Source organism: Plasmopara halstedii, assembly GCF_900000015.1.
Source record: "Plasmopara halstedii genome assembly, contig: Scaffold_1878, whole genome shotgun sequence".
Classification (NCBI taxonomy): domain Eukaryota; phylum Oomycota; class Peronosporomycetes; order Peronosporales; family Peronosporaceae; genus Plasmopara; species Plasmopara halstedii.
In genome coordinates, this window is record NW_020188786.1 from 107,336 (window position 1) to 129,450 (window position 22,115).

A 22,115-nucleotide genomic window follows, 5' to 3' on the forward strand; every position below is an offset into this window, starting at 1 on the left:
GAGAGACTGTTGTGAATTGCGCCTATTTACACAAACTATTGGACCCGTACACTCAACATGAAGCGAGATCGAGAGCCCCTAAGTCTTGTTTGCTCAGCTATTTCAAGAAAATTGTATCTTGAGGATTAAACTAATACTATTTTACAGACGAGTCGTCATTAAACTATTTGTATCACTTGATGTGTGTTTCTTTTACGGTGTTTATAAGTGCCGATATTACTGTACTAAGAAAAATTCAAAACTACACAAAATGCCATGTAAACGTCGCAATATCGATTGTACAAAAGTGGTAGGGTACCCATGCAGAGCACCACTACTTCGTTTTGAGTGGTGGTAGTTTGTTTAATGCTTGTACTGACCTTGGTCAATTTCAAGATTTGCTTACCGTAATCAAATTATTATGTAATCAGTTCTCTGGATATAAAAATTCGGACGGGTGACCTCATCCTATGGTCTGTAATTAGTTAGCAACTGTTTTTTTCTAAAGGATTGCCAGATGATTCGGTAAGAAGTAAACGGATATTTAAATTCGGACGGTAACCTCATCTTATGCTCCATCTCTGGTATACTGCACGATAAAAACCCATCAGGCATCCAAATTTATAATTGGTTAGCAACTGTTTTTTTCTAAAGGATTGACAACATTTCGAGTATATTTTTCAACGTCGGAATGCGTGTCCTGGCAGCCTTTTTCATCGTTGCGTGCTATGCTTTCTCTACCCGTGCAAACTTAATAGAGACCGCAGGTAAAGTCAGTCCCAAACGTCTCATAGAACCTCATCCCGTCACAGCTGCTGAGACGAATTCGGCCCACTCAGAAAGAGTCTTAGCGTCCTACGATGAGCGTTTGCAAATCGAGACGACATTGGGAGGTTTAATGGATGAAGAGAGAGGTGAGATCCCATGGATGTCAAAGATTTACGATGCTATCGGGAGATTGGCTATGAAATTAAGGCTGAACCCGAAGCTTGTGTATATGCTTTCACGAGCTGGTGTGGATCACGATAAGAACGTACGATTTGTTCGTTGGCTTAAGTACGTGAGCGAATATAGAGCAAGAAAAGGTGGAATATCCCATTTTACGGATAGCGCGATTTACAACTTAGTGAAAAAGAAGAAGACGGATGCGGAAGTGCTAATGCTGTTCCAATCGATCCGCCATAACCACAAATTATCAGCTGCAAATGATCTGGCCAGTCAAATGTTGATTCACGTAGCAGAAATTCTTGCGAAGACTGATTGGTTAGCAGCTCGAAAGAGCCCTCAAGAGGTGTTTCACATCCTGGGCCTGGCAAGAGAGGACGATGATGACCACTTTCTTTTTGTTTGGTGGCTCAATTACGTCAACTCGTACAATAAATTGGAAGGAAATGTGATCTTTACTGGCCAGAACTTGTATGATTTATTGAGTGTCACGAAATCCGATACTGCTGTGGCGACACTGTCGGTCGCGCTTCAACAAACACCGGAGTTCACGAAAATCGCAGAAGCTCTGCAGGATATTATGGTCTCTAAACCTGCACTCAGGCAAAAGATGTACGACGCATGGTTACAATTTGCTGTAAGCCCGTATCAAGTCTATATCACGCTACGCCTGAATGAAAAGTCTCATTTCAGTGAAGCCTTGCTTACCGAGTGGTTTCATTACATCAAGCTGTTTTGGAGCGGTCCGGAAGGTAATGCTAGGCAATCCGAGTTTCATTCCACTGACTGTATTGATTTATTGAGAAGTACGCACTCGGATCAAGATTTGTGGGTAATATTATACTCAATTAGTCAAGACCCGGACATGACGAAATTTACCGAAGCAATGCTGATGCACCTACAAGTCAATGAGCATTTGCCTGCTGGTAGAGTGAGCCCCACAGAATTTTTCAATGCTCTTAAACTCGATTCTGTGGATGATGCTGACAACAGCAAGCTGTACCTGTTGCTCACTTACGTAAATGATTACAGGGCTATCGCAAACGGTAAAAACGTCGAATTTACAGACGAAGATCTGTATGATTTGCTGCAGAAGCTTAAGTCGCCTGTAGATTTATTCAACCCAGTCGAACGGTTACAACAAGTCCCGGACATAATGGCCCTCATCAAACGTATGCAAATTTATATGGTCACCCAATCCAACACCAGGCAGAAGGTGTATGAAGCTTTGCTGAGATCTTCGACAACTCCGGAGCAAGCTCTTGAGATTTTTCGTTCGAGGGAAGGCCGCTATGACTACTTGTATGGTGAGTGGCTTGGTTACCTCGATTTTTACTGGAGTGGTCCAGAAGCGGGAGCTAGATACAGTGTTTTTGGCTACGACGATTGTATTGCTATGTTACGAAGTAAAGTGGGATCGGATGATGCCGTAAACGAGCTGCTTGAATCAATTAAGGAGAGACCAGACATGAATGAAATAGCAGATGGCTTGTTGGAGTACTTGAAAATTACCCGGCACAACAAATCTCTGCTAGATAGTCATTGGATCCCTGAAGACCTTTTAAGTTTTGAAGCGGAGGACGGTCTTGACTATAAAAAGCTTCGCGAATGGCTCGTCTATGTGGACATGTTCAGGAATTTGGATGGCGATACCATAAGCGATGAAGATATTCTTCAAATATTGAGGCGGCAAGGTTTATTTGACGCTGATGTGTTAGATTTGATTACATGGCTTCAACGTTTCCCATATACGAAGGAGATCGCCGAAAGGATTAAAAAACTCATTTCTTGATAATACAATGAAGGTGGAAAGGTTCACGAAGTTAAAAAGGCTTATAGCATTCACACCGACAAGTCCTTGAATTCGCAAGAAAAAGTTTTTTTTATCAATTTGAATTTCTTAAATTGCGCTGATTGTTATTTAAGCAGTATTATTTATTTACCTTCGCATTTACGTAAATTGTCACGAAAAGTGTAAGTAAGTCTCCACTCATCTTACACTTCGTGCCAACCATAATGCGGCCAGCAGCGTCCGATGCGACGCTGCCTCCCTTTAATCCGCTCATGGCGCTGCAATTACTTCTATCTGCTGGCGCAATGAGTGTTAAGAAGCGTGTTAAGGCTGCACAGCAGCTAGAGGAATACTTTCGTCATTTGTCTCCCACGCCCGGTCTCCTGATGTCGTATGAGCCATATCTGCCCTTGCTTATGGATGTACTACTCACACCCATGGACGATAGTCAAGAGCTACAAACAAGCGTCATGGCTATGCTACTCGCGCTATCAGCTCACAATCCGACGGGGTTTAGCAATTGGATCGGTAACAACAGACAACCGGGCTACGAACCGTGGCTTGTGCAGTGGAGTTACGCGTTGTTGCTACAGACAGAAAAAACGGTGCCTCGAGATAAAAAGGATGATGATTTAAACTGGCAGGAAGAGTCGTTCGAGTTTAAACAGTTTGACCGTGTCTTTGCTGGAGTCATGCAGATGTGGCGAACGTTGCTGGACCATACAGCCGATGTGGCTCTTGTGGATCAACTAGTCAAGTACTTGCAGGCCTTGTTGATGCAGTCAGACACAAACATGTGGCACTTATTGATGCTCAAGAAACTACAGCCGCACTTTGTAGATGTCGCAGATGTTCTGGTTGGCTGGATGATGAGTACGGGGCCACACAGTCCGTTGCGGTAGGTTTACATGTGTCGGTACCGCTGAAAGCTTTGGATATGAACTTAAGACTTTTGGGATGATAAGGGAAGAGATTCTTGCATTATCAAATAACTTTGGCCGCTTGTGGGCAGACAATAGCGTATTTAGCCTTCAGCTGATGAACTCATTTGTAGATGTACGTGCATAATACTAGCGCTCATGAAACTTTGCCTGATTTTGAAAAGTTTGCCGGCGAAGGAAATTTTAAGCCTATGTGAATATTGGAATCAAGATGGCGACAGTGATCGCCTAAGTACTCTATTGACTTGTTTCATGATGGTCGCGCAATGCGTTCCTGTCCTTGGTAAGTACATGTATTTCTTATTGCTCGTGATGGTCGCAACACTTGATTTTCATGCATTGTTGTGCGTATCCATCGTAGCTCTAGAAGGTGCTGAAAGCCCTTTCAAAAAAGTGCTTGATTGCGTTGCTGCTTGTCCGCAGCCAGAGTACTCGTAAGTGGAGCCTTGTGCGAAAGGTTATTGCTCGACAACTGCTAAAGCTGATTATGATGTTGTAAAAGTATTTTTTGTTTGGCGAATTGCTCAGACTATTTGGTGTCGGTCTCTAACTCAGGACAAAGTAGCTTTGCTCCTCAGTCCATTGCAGCGATAGGATTTTTGCTTCATCACTGTGCTGTGCAGTCTTGTTTGCGTGATTGTGAAGTGGATAAAATCTTGACAGTGCTATGTAATGCTTGCAAGCTGGCAAATGCAAACTTTTCTAGTATCAGTGATTCGCCGTTTGTACAATCTGTGGCGATAAGCATCCTAGGTGACGAAATATCATCTCGTTATGTGAATAAAAGCGGCCAGTTTCAGCGTGTGAAGCTTTTGGATTGCTTGCTCCGCCTGGAAGTTGCTAACGTGGTACCATACGTCACTCAATTGTGTCTACAATTAGTCAAAGTGGGTGGAATTGGCGCGGTTAAGGTTCGTTTTTGGGTTGTATCGGTGAATTTGCTTGTAACTCTAGCAAACTACCATTTTGCTTATGTGAATAGGTATTTGGAGAAAGCGCGCTTCAGAACCTGAACGATCTAAATGGTGAAACGAAAGATACTTATTTTGTCTTTGCTGCTACGTGTTTCATTCTGGTCTCCAGAGATCTCAAGAGATTGAATCTTGTAAATGATAATTGCGCGATGCACGTAATTGCGATTTTTGATCTGATTTCAGCGACATTGAAAAAGACTCACCGATGTCAGCCCGAATTGACTCCTCGGCAATTGTGCCTCGTGTTGAAAATGGCCTGCGCATTTCTAGAAGCTATTTGTCATCATATTGATACTCTGAGCGACGTTGTGGAGACTATGCGAGAGGCATCACTGCATATATTGGAGTTTGCAATTGGTTTGCTGTATAGTGAACCTATGGTGCTCCGAAACCATCGTCTTACTACCGATACGCTGCAAATGATTTATTCCATGATCTCTAAGGCGACAATCATCCCGCTAATTCCGCAAGATTTAAGCCGTTCTCTTCTGAAAATGACAGCCAAAGTCCTATATTCCTCCAGTGTGAGAGTGCGAGATAAATGCATTCGGTTATTGGAAGTCTTTAATCGTCGAACGGATGCTTGCAATATCGCTAAAGAAGTGTTCGACATGATACTGATTCTGTTGTTGGATCCCAGCCCCGTTATACAGCGCACTATTGTTTCGTCTGCCTTCAGCAGCGTAGCGCGCTCTGCATTGTCAAAGCAAATTTCTTTGTGCAAGCGTCGTTCCAGATCACAATATATAATACCCTCGTTCGTTGGTGCTGATTTTGAATCTATATTTTGTCGCTTCCTGTTCCGAGAGTGTGATGAAAGCGAATGGAGTCGAGTCTGTAGAAGTATCATGGCTCGCACCAAACCAAATGTGGCTTTCGGAAACACAGGCGTTCTTCTGGGTGCGGTACGCCAAGCAGCAGCTTGGTGTGTTCAAAATAGACTCCGCACTTTTATCGGGGGCCCAGCTCAAAATTTTGCTAGTATCGAGCGGCTGTTACAGGAGTATTCTGATGAGGCTCAAAATCGAGCTGGAGTAGCCTTACAGAATAACAATGCAGATAACTTATCTTGTACTTCTTCAACGAACAGTATCCCGCACCAGTTGCTAAACTGGTTGTTGCTCGAGTTCGTCAATGAGTTAGAATTGCGTATGACTCTTGCAATTCGTGCCCCTGAAATGGATCAAAGTAAGTCGGAGAGTGAAGAATACAAGACCGTTCTTTTTTTTCGTACGAACAAGGTTGTATGTGACGATTGGCTAAACCGAATTCGGCCATATCTGGTGGAGATGACGAAATGTGCACCCTGTTACGAGTTGAAGCGATATCACTGTCACGCCTTAATGATAATTTGTTACAATAAGCTCAGTAAAGCCATGACTTCTTATACATCTTTCGAATCATTCGAAGTGATGACAAAAGAGCTCACACAGGCCGAAAAAGATCTCGATGCCGCATTGTTCTCGCTCTGCCAATGTCATTGCGATGCAAAAGACGCCGATTCAATCATCGGTTTTCAGCAATGGAGTGTATCACTTACCACGACATTGAATGACATTTATCAGTTGCAGAAAGGAAATAAGGACATTCCTGAATATTACCGCAAGATGCCATTGTTTAAGTGGCTGATTGCTATTCGCTATGAGGCTGAAATGCGTTACGAAGACGCAGCCATGGAATACGAAACTGTGTTGGATAAAGTGCTAGCACGTGAAATGCTCGAAGAAAATTGTCCTGGTAAGATTTTTGAGTCTCCCATGTACTTCCTAAGGATGTCTCCATCGGCACTGCTGGGCTGTATCAAGCAATGTGCTCAATGTTATGCTGCTCTGCGGGAGTGGACTAAGTTGCGCAAGCTTGTTTCCCGATGTATCGATCTTGTTAGCTCTCTTGTAAACTACAATTACCCTATTGAGGAAATTAATGCAATTCTTTCCTGCTGTGATTGTTGGAGCAACAAAATTGGCATCGTTAGTGATCTTGAGACGTCAACAGATGATACCGTCAAAGAAAACGATCAGAAGGAGGATCACATAAATGAAGCAGCACAAGCGCTACGCGTGTGGGACGCTGTCGCCGAAACAAACCTTGGACCTTCAAGCGCCTCATTGCTCAATCAACCCAGTGTTGCTCAGCTTCGACAAGACTTAATTCCGCTGGCATTACAGCCATCTCCTTGGAATGGCTACGTGGGTGAAAAGATCGGCAAAAACGCTGAAGAAATTGTCTTAAGATTGTTTAATGTACTGCATCCAGTCAAACAATCTCCACCTGAAACAGTTTTGGAAATTGTGAAACTCAATCCAAAAGTGTATGATTCTATTACTTGGGCTCAAACTTACTGCAGACCACGCTGGAATTCTGATGCTGAAAGCTTACACCTTTCTGGGATAGCTCGACTAGCCCGAAAGCAGCACAATTACAGCCTCGCTCAAGCCCTTTTAAAGAAAGCAGAAAATATAAAAGATGCAAGTCTCGTAGCAGCTATGACTTTGATATACGAGAAAGCAAAGCTACTGGAGGCATCCGGGATGATGAAACAAGGGCGGGAGCTTCTTGAAACCCAATGCGGAAAAGTCTTGCAGTTGATTGGATGTGGCGATACCACTGGAATAGAAAGTGTTGCCACGCGATCATTCTTGCATCTTGCTGGGCTAAGCGGTAGTGCAGCTAATGAGGAGTATTCCTCGTCAGCGGTAACTCTATTTGCGAGTAGTGCTATCGGCGCTAATTCAATCAAAATAGCTGATGATCTATCGAGTGCCTCTTTTTTTACTCCAAATCCGCAAGATGCATTCGCCGACAGATGCTTCCAGACTGCACTTGCTCTATCGCCACATTCTGCGAAGGCTTGGACTCACTATAGTCATTGGTGTTACGGTCTTGGAAAGCGTGAAATGAAACAAATTATTGATCATCATGGATACGTCAAGTTGAACTTTGAGGATGAATCAGAGCTTAATGGCCTTATGGATGAAATTGGGCTTTGTAAAGGAGACCGCGACCAAATTTTTCATGCATTTTGTCAGGTTCTTGAAAAAGGCGACCTTATAAGTAAGCGCATTGAAAATTTTCGCCAATTATGTACCGAGCTAGCATTGTCCGATCACAATCAAGATGCTATTGATCGTTTGATGCGGCTACATCGAAAATGCCACTTGAGTATATTTCATTATCACGCATTGGCTGCTCGTGGATATGGAAAATACCTGATTATGCGCTACAGCGACTCGAGTCACTGTATTCCAAGGCAGGAAGGAACAATGATCGTGCTTCGTATGCTTGGCATTTTGACGCAGTTTGGATCTGAAAACGAAGTAGTTTTAGCGCTTCAAGATGTTATTTTACATGGACCAGTGATTCCGTGGTCCTACGTCGTCCCGCAAGTAATCGCTCGCGCGAATCATTCGGTTCCTATAGTCGCAACCTTGATTTGCTCAATTCTCAAGCGCTTAGCCGCTCGTTTCCCTCATGCGATTGTTTACCCAGCTGTAGTTGACGCTATGGATTTTGAAGCTAGTGGCCACGCAGAAGATTATGGTGTAAATAGATTTTCTGTTGCGGTTTTAAAAGAGCTGCAAAATGCGTCGTCTGGACAACTAGAGGGCGTGCGATTACTTGTTTCGGAACTCTGTCGAATATCGATTTTGTGGGACGAAAACTGGATCAGTACACTTGTTAAGCTATCGGCGGATGTATCTAGGCGAGTTAGTACGTTAGAGAAAGAAGCTTGTCGCCTGGAAAAAAATACATCTTTGTCAACGAAGGAGAAATACGAATTAACTTACCGCAAAATGGTTGCAATTATGAAGCCGATTTACGTTTCGATTTCTGAATTATGGGAAGAAACGTGCGGTAACGCCCGTGATCATCATGCTCTAACCCCACACGAGCGAAATTTTCTAGTAGATTATGGAAGATTGATTGACAAGGCAATGACAAACTTTCGTGACGGCTGTAATGCAGAGTACCATCTAGCGTCGAGAATAACTGCCACAGACCTCTGGCAACCATTTGTAGATATATTGACATTAATGAATGCCAGAGGTAACCGCGAACAGCTTCCTCTCCTTGAAATATCACCGGCAATGGCTTCAACCTCTCGTCTACTAGCTCTGACAAACATACCTGGTGCAGTGCTGGAATCAACATCAGATAAAGTGGAGCCCATCAATATTCATCGCCTTAATTCTTCTGTGACCGTACTGCGAACAAAGACCAGGCCTAAGTCATTAGAGGTGATTGGATCCGATGGTAAAACATATAGCTACCTGCTCAAAGCCCGCGAAGATTTGCGACTAGATGAGCGAATTATGCAGTTTCTACGCGTGACAAACGACTTTCTAAAAGCTGACGATGACGCAGGAGCTCGCGATTTGTCAGCTCAAAGCTATAGTGTCATTCCGCTTTCCAAAAACGCTGGCTTGATCCAAATGGTACCGCATGTTATTCCTCTTTTTCAAGTTTATACTTCTCAAAATGATGCAATGGGGCGAGCACAGCAAGAATCTGTCGCTGAATCGTCAGCACAACAGCAACCTTCTCCGCCAACAGCTCAGTTTTACGCAAAGCTCAAGCAGCACGGTATAACGAATGTGTCACCGAGCAATCGATCGCAATGGCCGGTATCCGTGCTTAATGAGGTTTACCAGGAACTTGTAGCCCAGCGTCCACGCAATGTTGTGCAACAGGAGATTCTCGTTCAGAGTGAAGACTTGAGACAAAGCTGGACGAAAATTACGCGATTTTGCAATTCTCTTGCGGTCATGTCCATCTTAGGGTATATTATTGGGTTGGGTGACAGGCATTTGGACAATATTTTGCTGTGCATCGTTAGTGGAGACATTGTTCATATTGACTACAATGTATGCTTTGATAAGGGGCGTAGGCTCAAAGTGTCCGAAATTGTGCCATTTCGGCTAACGCCCATGCTGCAGGACGCGCTTGGAGTTACGGGGGTTGAAGGAAAGTTTCGTACAGCATTTGAAACAACTTTAAGGATCGTACGCTCAGATCATGTTCGTGAAGCGTTGCTGACTTTGATTGAAGCTTTCGTGTATAGTCCTCTTGTGGACTGGAATGCTGACGACAAGCGGCAAGGGCGAGAAGTGGATTTGAAGGCTCGACTGGAGGCGAACGTGAATCTTTCTTTATTCTTGTCACGGGCTGAAGAACGACGACAAGTTACGATTGCCTTCGGCCGTCAGTTTGAACAGTGTGCTGACTTTATATCCAAAACTTTTACTGAATCAGCTGTTCCATTTTTGACGATGTTAGAAAAGCGAAAGCTGCTGATGTCACTAGAATGGAAAGAACGTACATTATTAAAGGAAGTTTCAAGCACAAAAGCAGAGCTATCAACAATTCAGGAAGCAGAAAAGTGTAAACGCGCAGAACTTGCGTCCTTGACAGCCCGATGTACCGATATTGCTGACAGATTAACTAATTTTGCTGCTGATTGCTTCAAACGACATCGTCATATCCAAGAGTTGAAGCAAAAATGTGTCACGTTTGCAGAGTCTGATCCTTTGGGTCAACTTGAAGCGGTTACAATTGCTGTCGATACTACGTCTTTCCAGGTTATTCACGCCACACTACGCGACGCTTCAAAGCTTTCGACGTCCGCTGGTTCACTGAGTCAGCTTGTGGCTGCGCTAGAGTCAAAATGCAGATTAGTTGACGCAAACGTGATACGTTCGCGTTTTGAGATTAAAAAAATCGCAGATTATTTGATTCCATTTCTTTCGTCGTATGGCCACCAGCGGAAGGAGCTGGATGCGTACATAACACTAGCGCAGAACTTCGAAGGCAAGGATGTGTATTTCAAGTGGTGGAAACTCTGCACTGAGTACTTGCGTGGGCTGGTAGAAGGGCAGACCCAAGAATACGCCACTTCTATTATGAATTGCCCTACCCCATCCGAAGAGGATATTGCTGAGTCGAGAATGGTGTTAAGTCGACTAGATGAAACTCAATTTGAGGTTGGTGCTGGGGTTAGTAGTTTAAATGAGGCATCTCGCATATTGCTCGCAAACAAGCTGCTTCAGATTACATCGAATGATCTTTTTGCGATGAATTTATCCAATGCCCAGGGCCAACGCCTTTTAAAACTAGCCGGTGCGTCATGGATTGTCGAAGCTCTCGAGCATTTAGATGAGCCGACTTGCTATTCAAACGTTGGCGCCTTCACGCCCTCGCTTAAAGTGCCACAGAAATTCGAGGCTATAGCATCAATGACCCATGCATGTTGCGTTTTACTTAATTTGGTCTCAACACCAAAAGGATCAATGAAAAGGCTTCGAACAAATGATTTATTTGCGCTCGCCCACGATCGCAATTATAAAGCGGACGTTGGAAAGTGTCTAATTGGATTTTACGAAGTTCTGCAAGAAATAGGGTCCTTTTCTTTTGTGCTTCAAGACGAATTTATATCGAATTTATATGGACGAGATTTTGGCATGAGTAGGCATTTGCAGAAGTTTGTGAAAGAGGTGCTGACAACATCTAGTGAAAATAAGCATAAGGCAATAGTTTCATTGTCGATGCTTGATGTAAGTAATGGTTCAAGTTCTTCTATCCAGACGATGCTGACGGGGCAACCGGGGCTCTGCAAATTACTAGTCGCTGGTTTTGCTATCATACAGAAGATTTCAGTGCTTGTTGAAAACCTCTGTTTGATGTCAATAGTGACTGGTGAAGAAGCTGCACGCATAAGTGATCTATCCAGTACTACTTGGCTTGATTTTGAGCGAAATGTCGTTAACCTTTTTGCTGTGTCAGATTATGATGCAGATTTTAAAGTGCAAGAAACACGCACATTGTGGTCGGCTCATATCGATAATTTTGTATCGAAGTGTTTGTCGATATTATTCCGATATCAACTTTTTAGTATTATTATCCATGAGTGGAAGTTTGATTTCAACGCATTTGACCGACGGGCTGATAAAACTGAGGCTTTTGGGGTGGAAGCTCTTAGCGAACGATGGACCGAATTTTCCCGCTCCCAAATTGAAGATATCTTGCCATCTACGATGAATGATTCGTTGTCTGCGACTTTAAAGATGCAAGCGAGTAATGTTACCAATTCTGTCGTAAAACTGATGACGACTTGCAACGAGTGTTTGTCTTATAGATGGGGCGAAGCTCAGCTTAATGCCTGGGCACAGCATCTAATGACGATTAAAGCTCGACATGTAGGACGTATTCGGTATGCCACATGGCTAGCAGGAGCGAAGCCGGCTGAGGATGGATTAACCAATCTCACTCGTACTGAGCTGGTAGCCTGTATACTCTCTCAAGTTCCTCAACTGAATGCATTGCTTACTGATCAAGTTGCTTTGCAAGCAAGCGTAACGGAGCTGACCCAGCAATTGGATTATCTTGCCTCAAATATAAGCAATATATCGCACTCTACAAATGAGAATTTGCACACTTACATTCATAATTATTACGACCAAGTAGCGGGTCTGGTTGATTATGGACGGACTTTGGGTGATCTCGTACAGGGAATCAGTCTCATTGAGACATCAAGCGGCGAGATAAAGCTTGAGGTCGACACTGCTGGCACAATCATTATTCAGTCAGCGTCAAGCGTTATACTGGAGATGCAGTCGCTAAATGAGGCACTTGATGTCCTGGTGACACAAGTACAAGAGTATCAAGGCAAGCTTCAGCAAACACAGGACATGTATGATGCCGTCGCCTCTAAAAAAGTTGCTGCGGAAAGTGAGCTGCATTCGTTGTGTCTTGACTACAAGCACACGGTTGTTGAGGTCGCGCACGTGCTAAGTAAATACGCAAATGAAATGCGAGCTCTGCTTAATAACTCTGACGCGCTGAAAGATCCATCAAATCAACGAGCTGCTGAATCTGTGATTTCCTCGAGTGTGCATCATCAAGTGAAAGCTAATACGCGAGATGCACAGTCGACAGAGTTTTCTACTGGATACTTATATTCGGAGAACGATCGGCTTGTACAAATGCTTTTGCGTAGTATACAGTCAGTTAATCATTATCAGGTGCTGAAGGAAGTCCTTAAAAATCACGGCGAACAGAGTATCCTACTTCGTGACACAATTAGCCAACTTGACCGTTTGCTATCCAAATTTGTTATGCAAGTTGGGCAAAATTTAAGTGACGACGATAAATGCGACGAGTCATCGCAAGTTTATCTGCTATCAAAGCTTTTACTTGATCTGATGGAGACGTTGCAGATAGGTAAGAATGAGACTGAGGTGATCACAGTTTGCAAATCGGATGGATCATCGAATTCTCCACTTTTTGAGGCTCAATATCTTTTGCGTGGATGCCTTAAGCTGTTTTTCAAAGCGACCGAGATGGCTAATCACTTATCTAGCATTCAAAACAATGAAATCTGGAAAGTCACGTCTATGCCAGATGAAATAGCTACAGAAGACAAAACTTACGACAATTCCGCGATTCTTGAATTTGAAGAAAAATTGGCCATGGACGTGAGTAGTGACTGCAACTCCAATGACGTTGCTGCTAAAACTTCCATGAGCGTGGAAGAGAAAAGCTTGTACGGTTTGCAAGTCCTAAAGCGTATCGAGGAAAAGTTGTCGGGATTTGTACCGGAAGTGACAGCCGCTCCAGCACTTTTAACCGTGGAACAGCAGGCATCGTGGCTCATTGATGAAGCCACGAATATAGATAATCTTTGTCTCATGTACGAAGGATGGACACCGTGGATCTAGACAAGTCTTCATGAGATATCGAGATTCCTTGTGAGGTTGATATTGTTGTTCTGTAATTTGTTTCTCATAAGTGGTCGAATGGATTTCGAATGATCTAAATGACGAGCAAAACAACTCGCATAACTTTCTTACGCCTTTATGATGCATCCTACTACATGCTTTTTTCTTTCTTGGTCTAGCGAAATTTGTGTTGAATATTCTTATGCACCTGGACCAAAAACTCGACGTACGAAACGTCGTTTTGAGTACGATCCTCTACCAGCGCGCTCATAAAACGATTAGCCCGCCAGTCATTTTTGCTTAAAATCTCCAAGGGCTGAGAAATCGGGATCGTCGAGTTTAGATATTCAACAAGCGACCGCAATCGCTCACGAGCGCTCATTCCTTCATCATCGGAAGGCTCATTCTCGAGTGGTTCAAACAAGCTCAGAGTTTGTTCGGCCGTATCTGCGTTATCGACGCCAAAGAGCTCAAGCAGTAACTCTGGGGAGGCCTTGGGGCCAATGTAAATATAGCAGCACATTGCTGAGTGTAACAAAAATATGCCTTCTTCGGTCAACTTCTCAGCAGTTGGCGGAAGCTGAAGAGGAAGAAGAAACTTGCCATCTTCGTCTAATGTACAGCAGTCATCTGCCAGATCGTGAACACTGTAGAGCTTTGGGTAAACGGCTGAAACGCAAAACTCGACCGGCAAACTATTAAGTAGCCCCATCATCATGACGCGCTCATCAGCACGCACGTCAATAAATCCCCGTGGGGGATTACCCATTAGATTTGCACGCAAAGCACGACTCTTGAGCGTTGCCAAAGTGTATAAAGGCAGCAACTTCAAGGATTCGGGCAGGATGAGTTGTCCTGAAGAGGACGAAGAAGCACAGAATTTGCGGTAGTTGAAAAGTGCGGTTACGCATTGATCGACTAGCGATTCTTTGACCGCCATTGGCGTCGCACGCATAAGTTGCTTATCGACGAATTGTCGTGCTGCCCAGCGCTGCCACACCGAGCATGTAGCATCCAAATCGGCAAAGCGGAATACATTTGACAGCAATGGGTCTGCTTGCAGTGCCAAGTTGTGCACACGTACGCAGCGCAAGCCGTCACCGCGAGTGTAAAGTAAAGCCGCTTGAATGTATACATCCGTATCCGCCGCAAGAGGCTCATCGTACGCAAATGTCACGCATATAGAACGGTCCTGGTCAATCACAGCGAACTCCATCTCATCTTTCATACCTCCGCGCGTGTTGTAGAAGTTTCCATACGAGTGCTCAACACGCAAGCCAGCGCTACAGCGCACTTTAAGCACCGCCTCATATCCGCAATCACGATCGACTAGTCGCTGCAGCATACTAGTAAGGTGATGGCGATTGCTTGACTGTTCCTTTTCAAATTGAGGCATGTATTGCACCCGACCACCAGTGAGCTCACATACGCGGCCAACGTCAGCTAGAGACGCAAAAGTGTTAGCAACTGAGAACACATCCAAGGAAATGTGACGCTCGGCAAATTGTTGGGCCAAGCTCTCGTATACATTATTGTCCTCTGGTGTGTAAAGCTCAACCTCTTTGGTGGTTCCATAAGCACCGCTAACTTCTTCGCGTTTCACCTTGCCAACACCCACCCGAGGAGCACCAGCGTGAAGCAGTACGACTCGCCCACCAGCAATCGACAAAGCATCGGCTACACTCCAGAGCGCAGCACCTGAAACCGACTGGTTTTTTGCAGTATTCTCAAAAGAACGCGTGATAATTTCAGACAGTTCCTTGATCTTGTCAGAAGCAGCCGGGTCGTCCATAGAAACAAGCCAACTAGCAGGAGGCAATGGCGCAACGGGATCATCAATGTCAGGACAAATTATCATAGAGATCGAAGAAGAAGCACCATTGTTCATACGATAATAGTGCACAGTCGTGTCAAAAGTCACGATGCCAACCTTTTTTCGCCTATTTTGAGCCACAGAGGGAAGCAGATACTGAATCGACTGTAAGGCACTATCCACGAGACCCGTCTGAATTGCAAACAGCGACACGTCCAGAACAAAGACTAAAATAGGTTCTTGTGGCGGACGAATGGTATAGACAGGTGGCACAACGTATTCCACCGAGCCTCGAGACAGCTCCGGTCGTTCTTGAACATCTCGACGCTTGCCATACTGGTCTACACTGCAGTAATAATCGCGCGGTGTTTCGTTGTTGAGCTGACAAATATTGCAAACAAACTTGCGTCCGCCTTGAATAAAATTGGTAAACGAATTAACATACGCAGCACACCGCGTGCATCGCAATGGACCACTTGGGCCAAAATCGACAAGCGGGATCGGCAATTCGTCTTCTTGGAGGTCAGCCAGTGGGCAAATCACTGCGGCGAGTGGCAAGCCACATTGTTTCAACAAGTCTTGTGTCACCGGAACGTGGTTGAGAGTTGGTCGAATGAAGCGGGGATTACAACAACCCTCGTCAATACACACGTAATCACTTGAAGCAGCAGGTGGCATCGTCACAGTATGACCCCGCGCTATGTACTGCTCCCGTTCCGTCAAGACGATGGGCCGCGGGATCTGGGTCGGGTCGATTCGCTGCTTTGGAGCTTGAGAAGCCTGATGCTGCTGTTGCTGATGAAATCCTCCCTGTTGAGGTTGATTGTAAAGCCCTGAAGCCCCATGTGCATTGTAAGGTGAAGCAGCAACACCAGGTGCAGAGTACGGTCCAGCATTTCGATTTGGCTGAAGATATGGCGCAGCTCCTGCTTGAGGAGGTGGTGGTCCCTGCATTTGGCCATTATATTGCGGAGGGGAAGGACCGAGATGCCCACCAGGCAGAGGTGGCGCTCCGTTATAATGCATTCCTAGACCAGGGGTAGATCCCTGCTGTAGCTGTGGCCTTGGTCCCGTAACACCCGGGGGCATCGACTGAAAAGATCCTGGCGCGGCTGCAGACGGTGCATTTTGGGATGATCTCGGTGCGAGTGGGCTCTGTATAGGATGCGCCATGCCTCCGGACATCGCGCTTGGCGGTCCGCGATTAATTTGTGGCATTCCTCTGCTTCCATGGGACGGCGGACCTGAGAAGACCGTTTGCTGAGGAGGAGGTTGTAAGGAGCTTTGCGAACCTAAAGTTGGCACTTGCCCTGAAAATCCCGGACGACCTCCAAAGCCAGAATGGGGAGCAGGAGGCTGTTGGACGTTCGGTATTCCACGGCCAGGAAAGCTGCCTGAGGTATACATTAGAAAGGGTTGCAAGTATTAATAATATACGATAGAGGTACCTGACGGCTGCGACAAGGGCTGGTTCTGCTGGTTGTACTGCATGTTGTTGTAACCTGTTAACGTCACATGTTGGCGAGAAGAATATTTTAGAAAGCACATAGCTGCCACGAACCGGCGTTTAGCGGCACATATCCACCACCACTACGAGGCGCCTGCTGCTGCTGAGAAGGGGCGTGACCGCCAAATCCACGCGGCGGGTAGTTAGGTTGCATCTTATTAAAGCGCCCGACGTTTTGAGCTCCACGTGTGCGAACGGTTTCCAAGACTATCAAAAGACTACGATTAAATCGTCCAAGGGAAAAGATACTGTAAATTTTTGAGTAAACAAATATTCAGAATAGCCTCTGTATACGAATCAAATGTTGATAAAGCTGGCTGTGCTGCAAATATGTACGTGGTAAAGGAAAGAAAATTATATCACTCGTGTCACTAGAATTATCGGGTGGTTCCTTGTCCCCCATCGCTACCTCCAGCGAAGATCTTACAAAGTTAGGAGAATTATTCCTCGAGATTTGTGCATTAAGTTACAAACGACAGGGTTACCGAAAATTGGATTGTTGGTTCAGTATCGCTGAAGAATTCGTGGACCGCTATCATGGAGGAGCACTTGTAGTCAATCTACATCTGAGTTCTTTAGACTGATCTTCTGTGATAATGGTACAATTTTCCTCTTTGCCCCAGGGCATGCAGGACGGGTTTAAAAGCTGATGTGGTTCTTGTAAAGAACGAAAGATCGCTTACCTAAAGACGCTTCCTCAAACGCAAAGCTACGGCAGCCCCGCTGAACTTGGTAGTATATGTATATCTCGTCGTTTTTATGATGTAATATCACGACGTGGAGATTACAGATCCACCACGCGTATAACTCCCAGATAGGGCAAGTGCGTAACACAATTGACTTGATTTCAGGAACCAAATCTTGCGTCATACTACGATGGCTCTTACCATGGTAACTCTATGCTTTCATGCGATCATGAAGCGGGTTTGTTGCGAAAAGTTAACCTCGACACACGGCGCCAACTTTTTATGTCAGAATGTCTAGCGGATTGTGGCGGATTTAGTGTTTGCAGCCACGATCTCGCAGCAAACGCCGATTTCTAAAATTGGTATGTTGCAATATAAATGGGTGAGCTCAGAAAAGTAAGATCGGATGCACTTTGTTCAGTACTCTAATCTAGCTGAATCTGATTATCGACTGCTGACGAGAAACTGTGAGACCTTTCTCACTGCTGTGGGTACTTCAAATTGGATGATTTGAGAGTGGTTGGTAATAGCGAATTTTTAAGCAACAGCAACGTTTACTTGTTTGGTGACACAGTTGTTCCGGTCACATCGTGGCTAGGCACAAAACTTCTTTGATGATATATTCGTCATAGTCGTGTTGATTACGCAGAGTTGAATGCAGAGACCCACATAAACACTTGAGAGTGGTGCTCGAGCGTATGCGCTTGAACAAGCTAATCGCCAACATAGACAAGTCTGGTCGATCAAATTATGTTTTCGCATTTTGTGGTGCTCTATTCTTTGCAATAGACTACGATATGCTAGAAGCAAATATAAAATGTATAAATGCATTACGGCGTTTAAGTCTATCCCGCTGAAAGCTGTGGAAATGAGCAATCTTCTGTATGACAAGAAGTAATTCGGAATGAAGTATGCCATCGATATGTCCAATATACTCTTGCTTGGCCCGATGCCGTTTGTAGTCTCAACAGATCATCCGTCATTGCGCAAAGCGACGCGTCACCACAATTCATACAAAAAAGGCAAGACGATGACCATCCCATTCCCATTCCGAGGAGACTTCTGGAGTTGTATTAGGTAAGTGTGGTAGAGGATGTGCATACGCAAAGTTTTAAAGAGGAGTTGTTGCATGCCACAGAGTTTACTATTTTAATCGATATAGGCAATACACACAGCGTGCGAGTTCGATGCAGCGTGTATTGCAGTGCTGAAAGCTTAGGAAACCATTGATTTCAAAGAGCATATATAGTCAAAACGCGCGGTTGCATGCCTGCACAACAATTGATCATCCCAATGCTTGCTGTAGTACACATGATCCCAGCGCTTCAGGGGGCGTGAGGTTTGAAATCTTAAAAGCAGAGTGATGTACACGGCACATAACGTTTCTTTGGGTGGCGACCTCAGAAGAGAAATTGGATTCTGCTTGCTAAGCTTTTTTATGATGGCCCGACATATTTATCGAGGTGGTTTCGTGATGTTGACTCTACAACGTTTCGAAGCAAATTTATTAAGATTACCTCGATCAAATAAGCGTCATGCGCAAGATGCGCGACGTTATGGCTGAAATTACACACAACCAAAAGCAACACGCCGATACCAGAAGCAAGCAGAGCACATAGAATATGACGTAAGGAAAAATCATTCGCTGAATTTTACTTCCTTATCTGAGCATACAATGATTGCCAAGTTGAGACCGCGCTGAATCGCAGTGGCGATTAAATGAAATAAATTATGTTTTTTTTAACCTAACGTCAATGCGGCTATAGTGTTCTTTGTGGGCTTGATAAAGCATTTTTTACAACCCCACTCTTATAAGCAAGTCGGACATTACAAGTGCTTTTCAAACGAAGTTTGTCCATGCCACTCCCTGTAGATGAGCTACCTTCTGCTCCAAATCAGCGAAGCGACTCTGAACCGCTAAGAGTACCTTAAACAAACATTGTGATGGCACAGCTAGTAGAGGCTAGCCACAACCTCGTTCGCACGCCCTGATGCTTGAAGGGTAAACCCACACCGAGGCTAAAAGCAGTGAGGTCCCCCACCTTTAGAGACGGCTAGGCTGTGAGTGTATCATGGGGTGAGGATGGAGGTGTTTGGTCGGGATTCAAAACGTCATTGGGACCGTTCTCCTCAGAGAACACCTCGGCATTACGCGCGTACCGAGTACGCCACGACGTAGTAAACAGCCTTAAATGAATCAAAGCTACAATTACGACATGTTTCAGTCGGCAAAAGTCTCTTTCAGTCTTGCACTTGCAGTCTGGCAATATCAGATTGCTGTGCCAGATCTAGTTCCAGTAACTATCTATACGTTGTCAGCTTCGCGGCTGGGTGACTAAACACCCTCCGCTGTAGGGAACAAGTGTGAAATTCATCACTCATAGATAGGGGAGTGCCATGAATGGGGGCGAATCTTCTAAACGCCCCTCAAAGACGGCGAAGGCTTGGTGTCGATACTCAAAGAGTCACTGCAATCACTCAGCACGGAAGACTTCAGACGCCTCGCCGAACATGGCTGTTAGTGATGCCGTTCGGCGCAAAACCCGGGCATTTTCCTAAAGGATTGCTAAGCCATATGGGTGAGCGTACGAGAGATGACGATTGGGGCGAAGTTGCTCGTTAGGATCAAGCAGTGTAGAGGTAAAGTGGTGATATTGCCCAATTGCATTGAGTGCTCGTCGAGTGTTCACTTTTGCGCAATTTCGAAACTGACAAAAAGGCGTCAGGCTAGTGTAGTCGCATCATGATGGGTGATGGTGTGACTACGTACGTAGCGTATGCACACATTACACTACTTGGAAGCTCCAAAGATAGTACTGGAAGTTATGAGGATGACGAACAGAACCATGGGAAAGGTGGTTTCACGTCAAATATATATAGTGGCACTTAACAGAGGAAACCAGATAGTTTTAGTATTTGTTTAATTTAAACAAAGCTCAAAAATGTATATCACAACTAATAAAAAGCGAGGCTTCCCGCTTTGGGGTGATGAGCACGAAATCGCTCTCTGTGCGTCGTCACTGCGAACCTATTAATTCACATCTTCTTCCGCGTAGTGTGCTCGGCAATCTCGCACTACCTATCATCAGCTAATATAATCTGAGCGAAGGTGCTGCATCCACACTAAAACGTTACCAAAATGGCTTCCGCCAATTACTAGAGGCGAAGTGATAAGGGTGAAACGCTAAACTTTACACCCTTCCCCGAATATCTTAATTCTGCTTGCAATTCGTCATTAAAAGGCGTGCACTAGCAGCAGATTATACCGATCACTATCAGGAATAATGGTTCTTCAGGGCTTAATACAGGCACGCTCGGAACGCGATCAAGCATGTTTGGAGCTTGCTGAGTAGTAATATCAGATTTATACACTATTTGGACTTAATCAAAACCTGCCACAACAAACTCTTTTCTCTTTCTCGAAAGTAAGCAGCTTCAATGGAAAGGCTTTAAGCAGGAGGTTATAGGCGAGTCACATCAGTAGACTTATCCAGAAGTTCCACAACTGAAAATGTAACTCCCCCGCAGCATTACAAGTCTGAGATTTCGAACCCATAGCCACCATTCATTCGAAGAATTCACTTTGCACGGATCTTTTTTTAAAGGGTGTGATGATGATTGGGCGCTAATAGCTCGCTTGTGCTTCAACAGAAGGTTGACACCCATAGCTCTCCAGTTTTTTTTTCATTCTGTGGCAGGATATTGGTCAATTGCACGGGATAATCTTATAACATAATGCTTTGTGATCAATACGTGCTGAAGCTGTCGGTGAGGATACTGCCATTTCAGTTCCCACGTCTACAGCTTGCAACTCGAAAGTGACAGGTGTCTTTTGACTTTTGCAAGTTCAACACAATAGTGTCGTGTAGAGTCGATTATCCATGAGAAGAATACCTTGCCATTTGCGACCAGTCATTGCAACGACAAAATTGTGTGGATAGACGAGAAAACGGAGCTTTGTCATGCATAATTCCTATTATAGCCAATTTCAGCACCGGTTGTCTACGTTAAGCATCTCGATTTTTCAGTGCGTCCAATTAAAACTTTTTCTTATGTCCGATCCGTATAGTGTTGCAGGCAGTCTAATAACTTATTCCTTGGAATGAGCTCAAAAATTCCGATCAAACATTAAAAAAATACGGTCATATGACAAGATTTTAGACGTGTGCTAAATACATAACCCTTCACTGCAGTACGAATTCGCTCAGAGCCATTACGAGCTTTCTAAAAAAACATAAACCTGTTTGATTTGAGATGATCTGAAATACCATGAAAAAAAGTAATAATTTATCAGTCTCGACAAAGACTTGCCTAGCCTACTAAATATCACAATGACACTTTTTTCTTTACCGCTCAGTTACCATTCAGATCGCCGACGTGTTTTGTTTGCGAGGCATGGTAAAAGCCAAAATAAAAAACATAGAGAAGGAGGGAGAGTCGGTTATGGTGATAGCAGTTAAAAACCCCTCCAAATCTGATGAATTGTTTCTGATACTGCTGGTAAAAATATATTGTTGTAGCTGTCGACTCAGAAAGGAGAGCCCTGAGAAACCCGGCAAGGTGTGGGAGAAGTGGAAGATGAACATCAAAGCACAGCTGCAAGATGTGCAGAAGAAGCTTCGGATGAAAGACACGCAAGCTGTTGAGGACGCCTGCAACGCACTTGACCAAGCCGCTGCTCGATATCGTACAGCAGGTAGCGTCTTGAACCGTGAGCTCTTCGATGAAGCTATGAGAAACTACAAGGAAACGGTCAAGCGGGTG

The 22,115-nt window shown here is 44.6% G+C and overlaps 3 protein-coding genes across 3 annotated transcripts; 2 read left to right on the forward strand and 1 right to left on the reverse strand.

Moving 5' to 3' along the window:
* Positions 1 to 670: 670 nt before the first annotated feature.
* On the forward strand, positions 671 to 2,716 carry PHALS_02261 (uncharacterized protein; the record flags this gene model as incomplete). Its single annotated transcript, XM_024716727.1, has 1 exon — positions 671 to 2,716. The coding sequence occupies one exon, from the start codon at positions 671 to 673 to the stop codon at positions 2,714 to 2,716; it is 2,046 nt and encodes a 681-aa protein (XP_024582297.1).
* A 224-nt stretch (positions 2,717 to 2,940) lies between these two features.
* Positions 2,941 to 13,345, forward strand: PHALS_02262 (Phosphatidylinositol kinase; the record flags this gene model as incomplete). The annotated part of the gene is made up of 7 exons (XM_024716728.1): positions 2,941 to 3,107; positions 3,165 to 3,614; positions 3,682 to 3,772; positions 3,835 to 3,940; positions 4,019 to 4,091; positions 4,160 to 4,568; positions 4,640 to 13,345. 7 exons carry the CDS (start codon positions 2,941 to 2,943, stop codon positions 13,343 to 13,345), a joined length of 10,002 nt encoding a protein of 3,333 aa, XP_024582298.1.
* Positions 13,346 to 13,520: 175 nt separating this feature from the next.
* PHALS_02263 (protein transporter sec24) lies at positions 13,521 to 16,819 on the reverse strand (the record flags this gene model as incomplete). The annotated part of the gene is made up of 3 exons (XM_024716729.1): positions 13,521 to 16,552; positions 16,607 to 16,660; positions 16,720 to 16,819. 3 exons carry the CDS (start codon positions 16,817 to 16,819, stop codon positions 13,521 to 13,523), a joined length of 3,186 nt encoding a protein of 1,061 aa, XP_024582299.1.
* Positions 16,820 to 22,115: the final 5,296 nt, after the last annotated feature.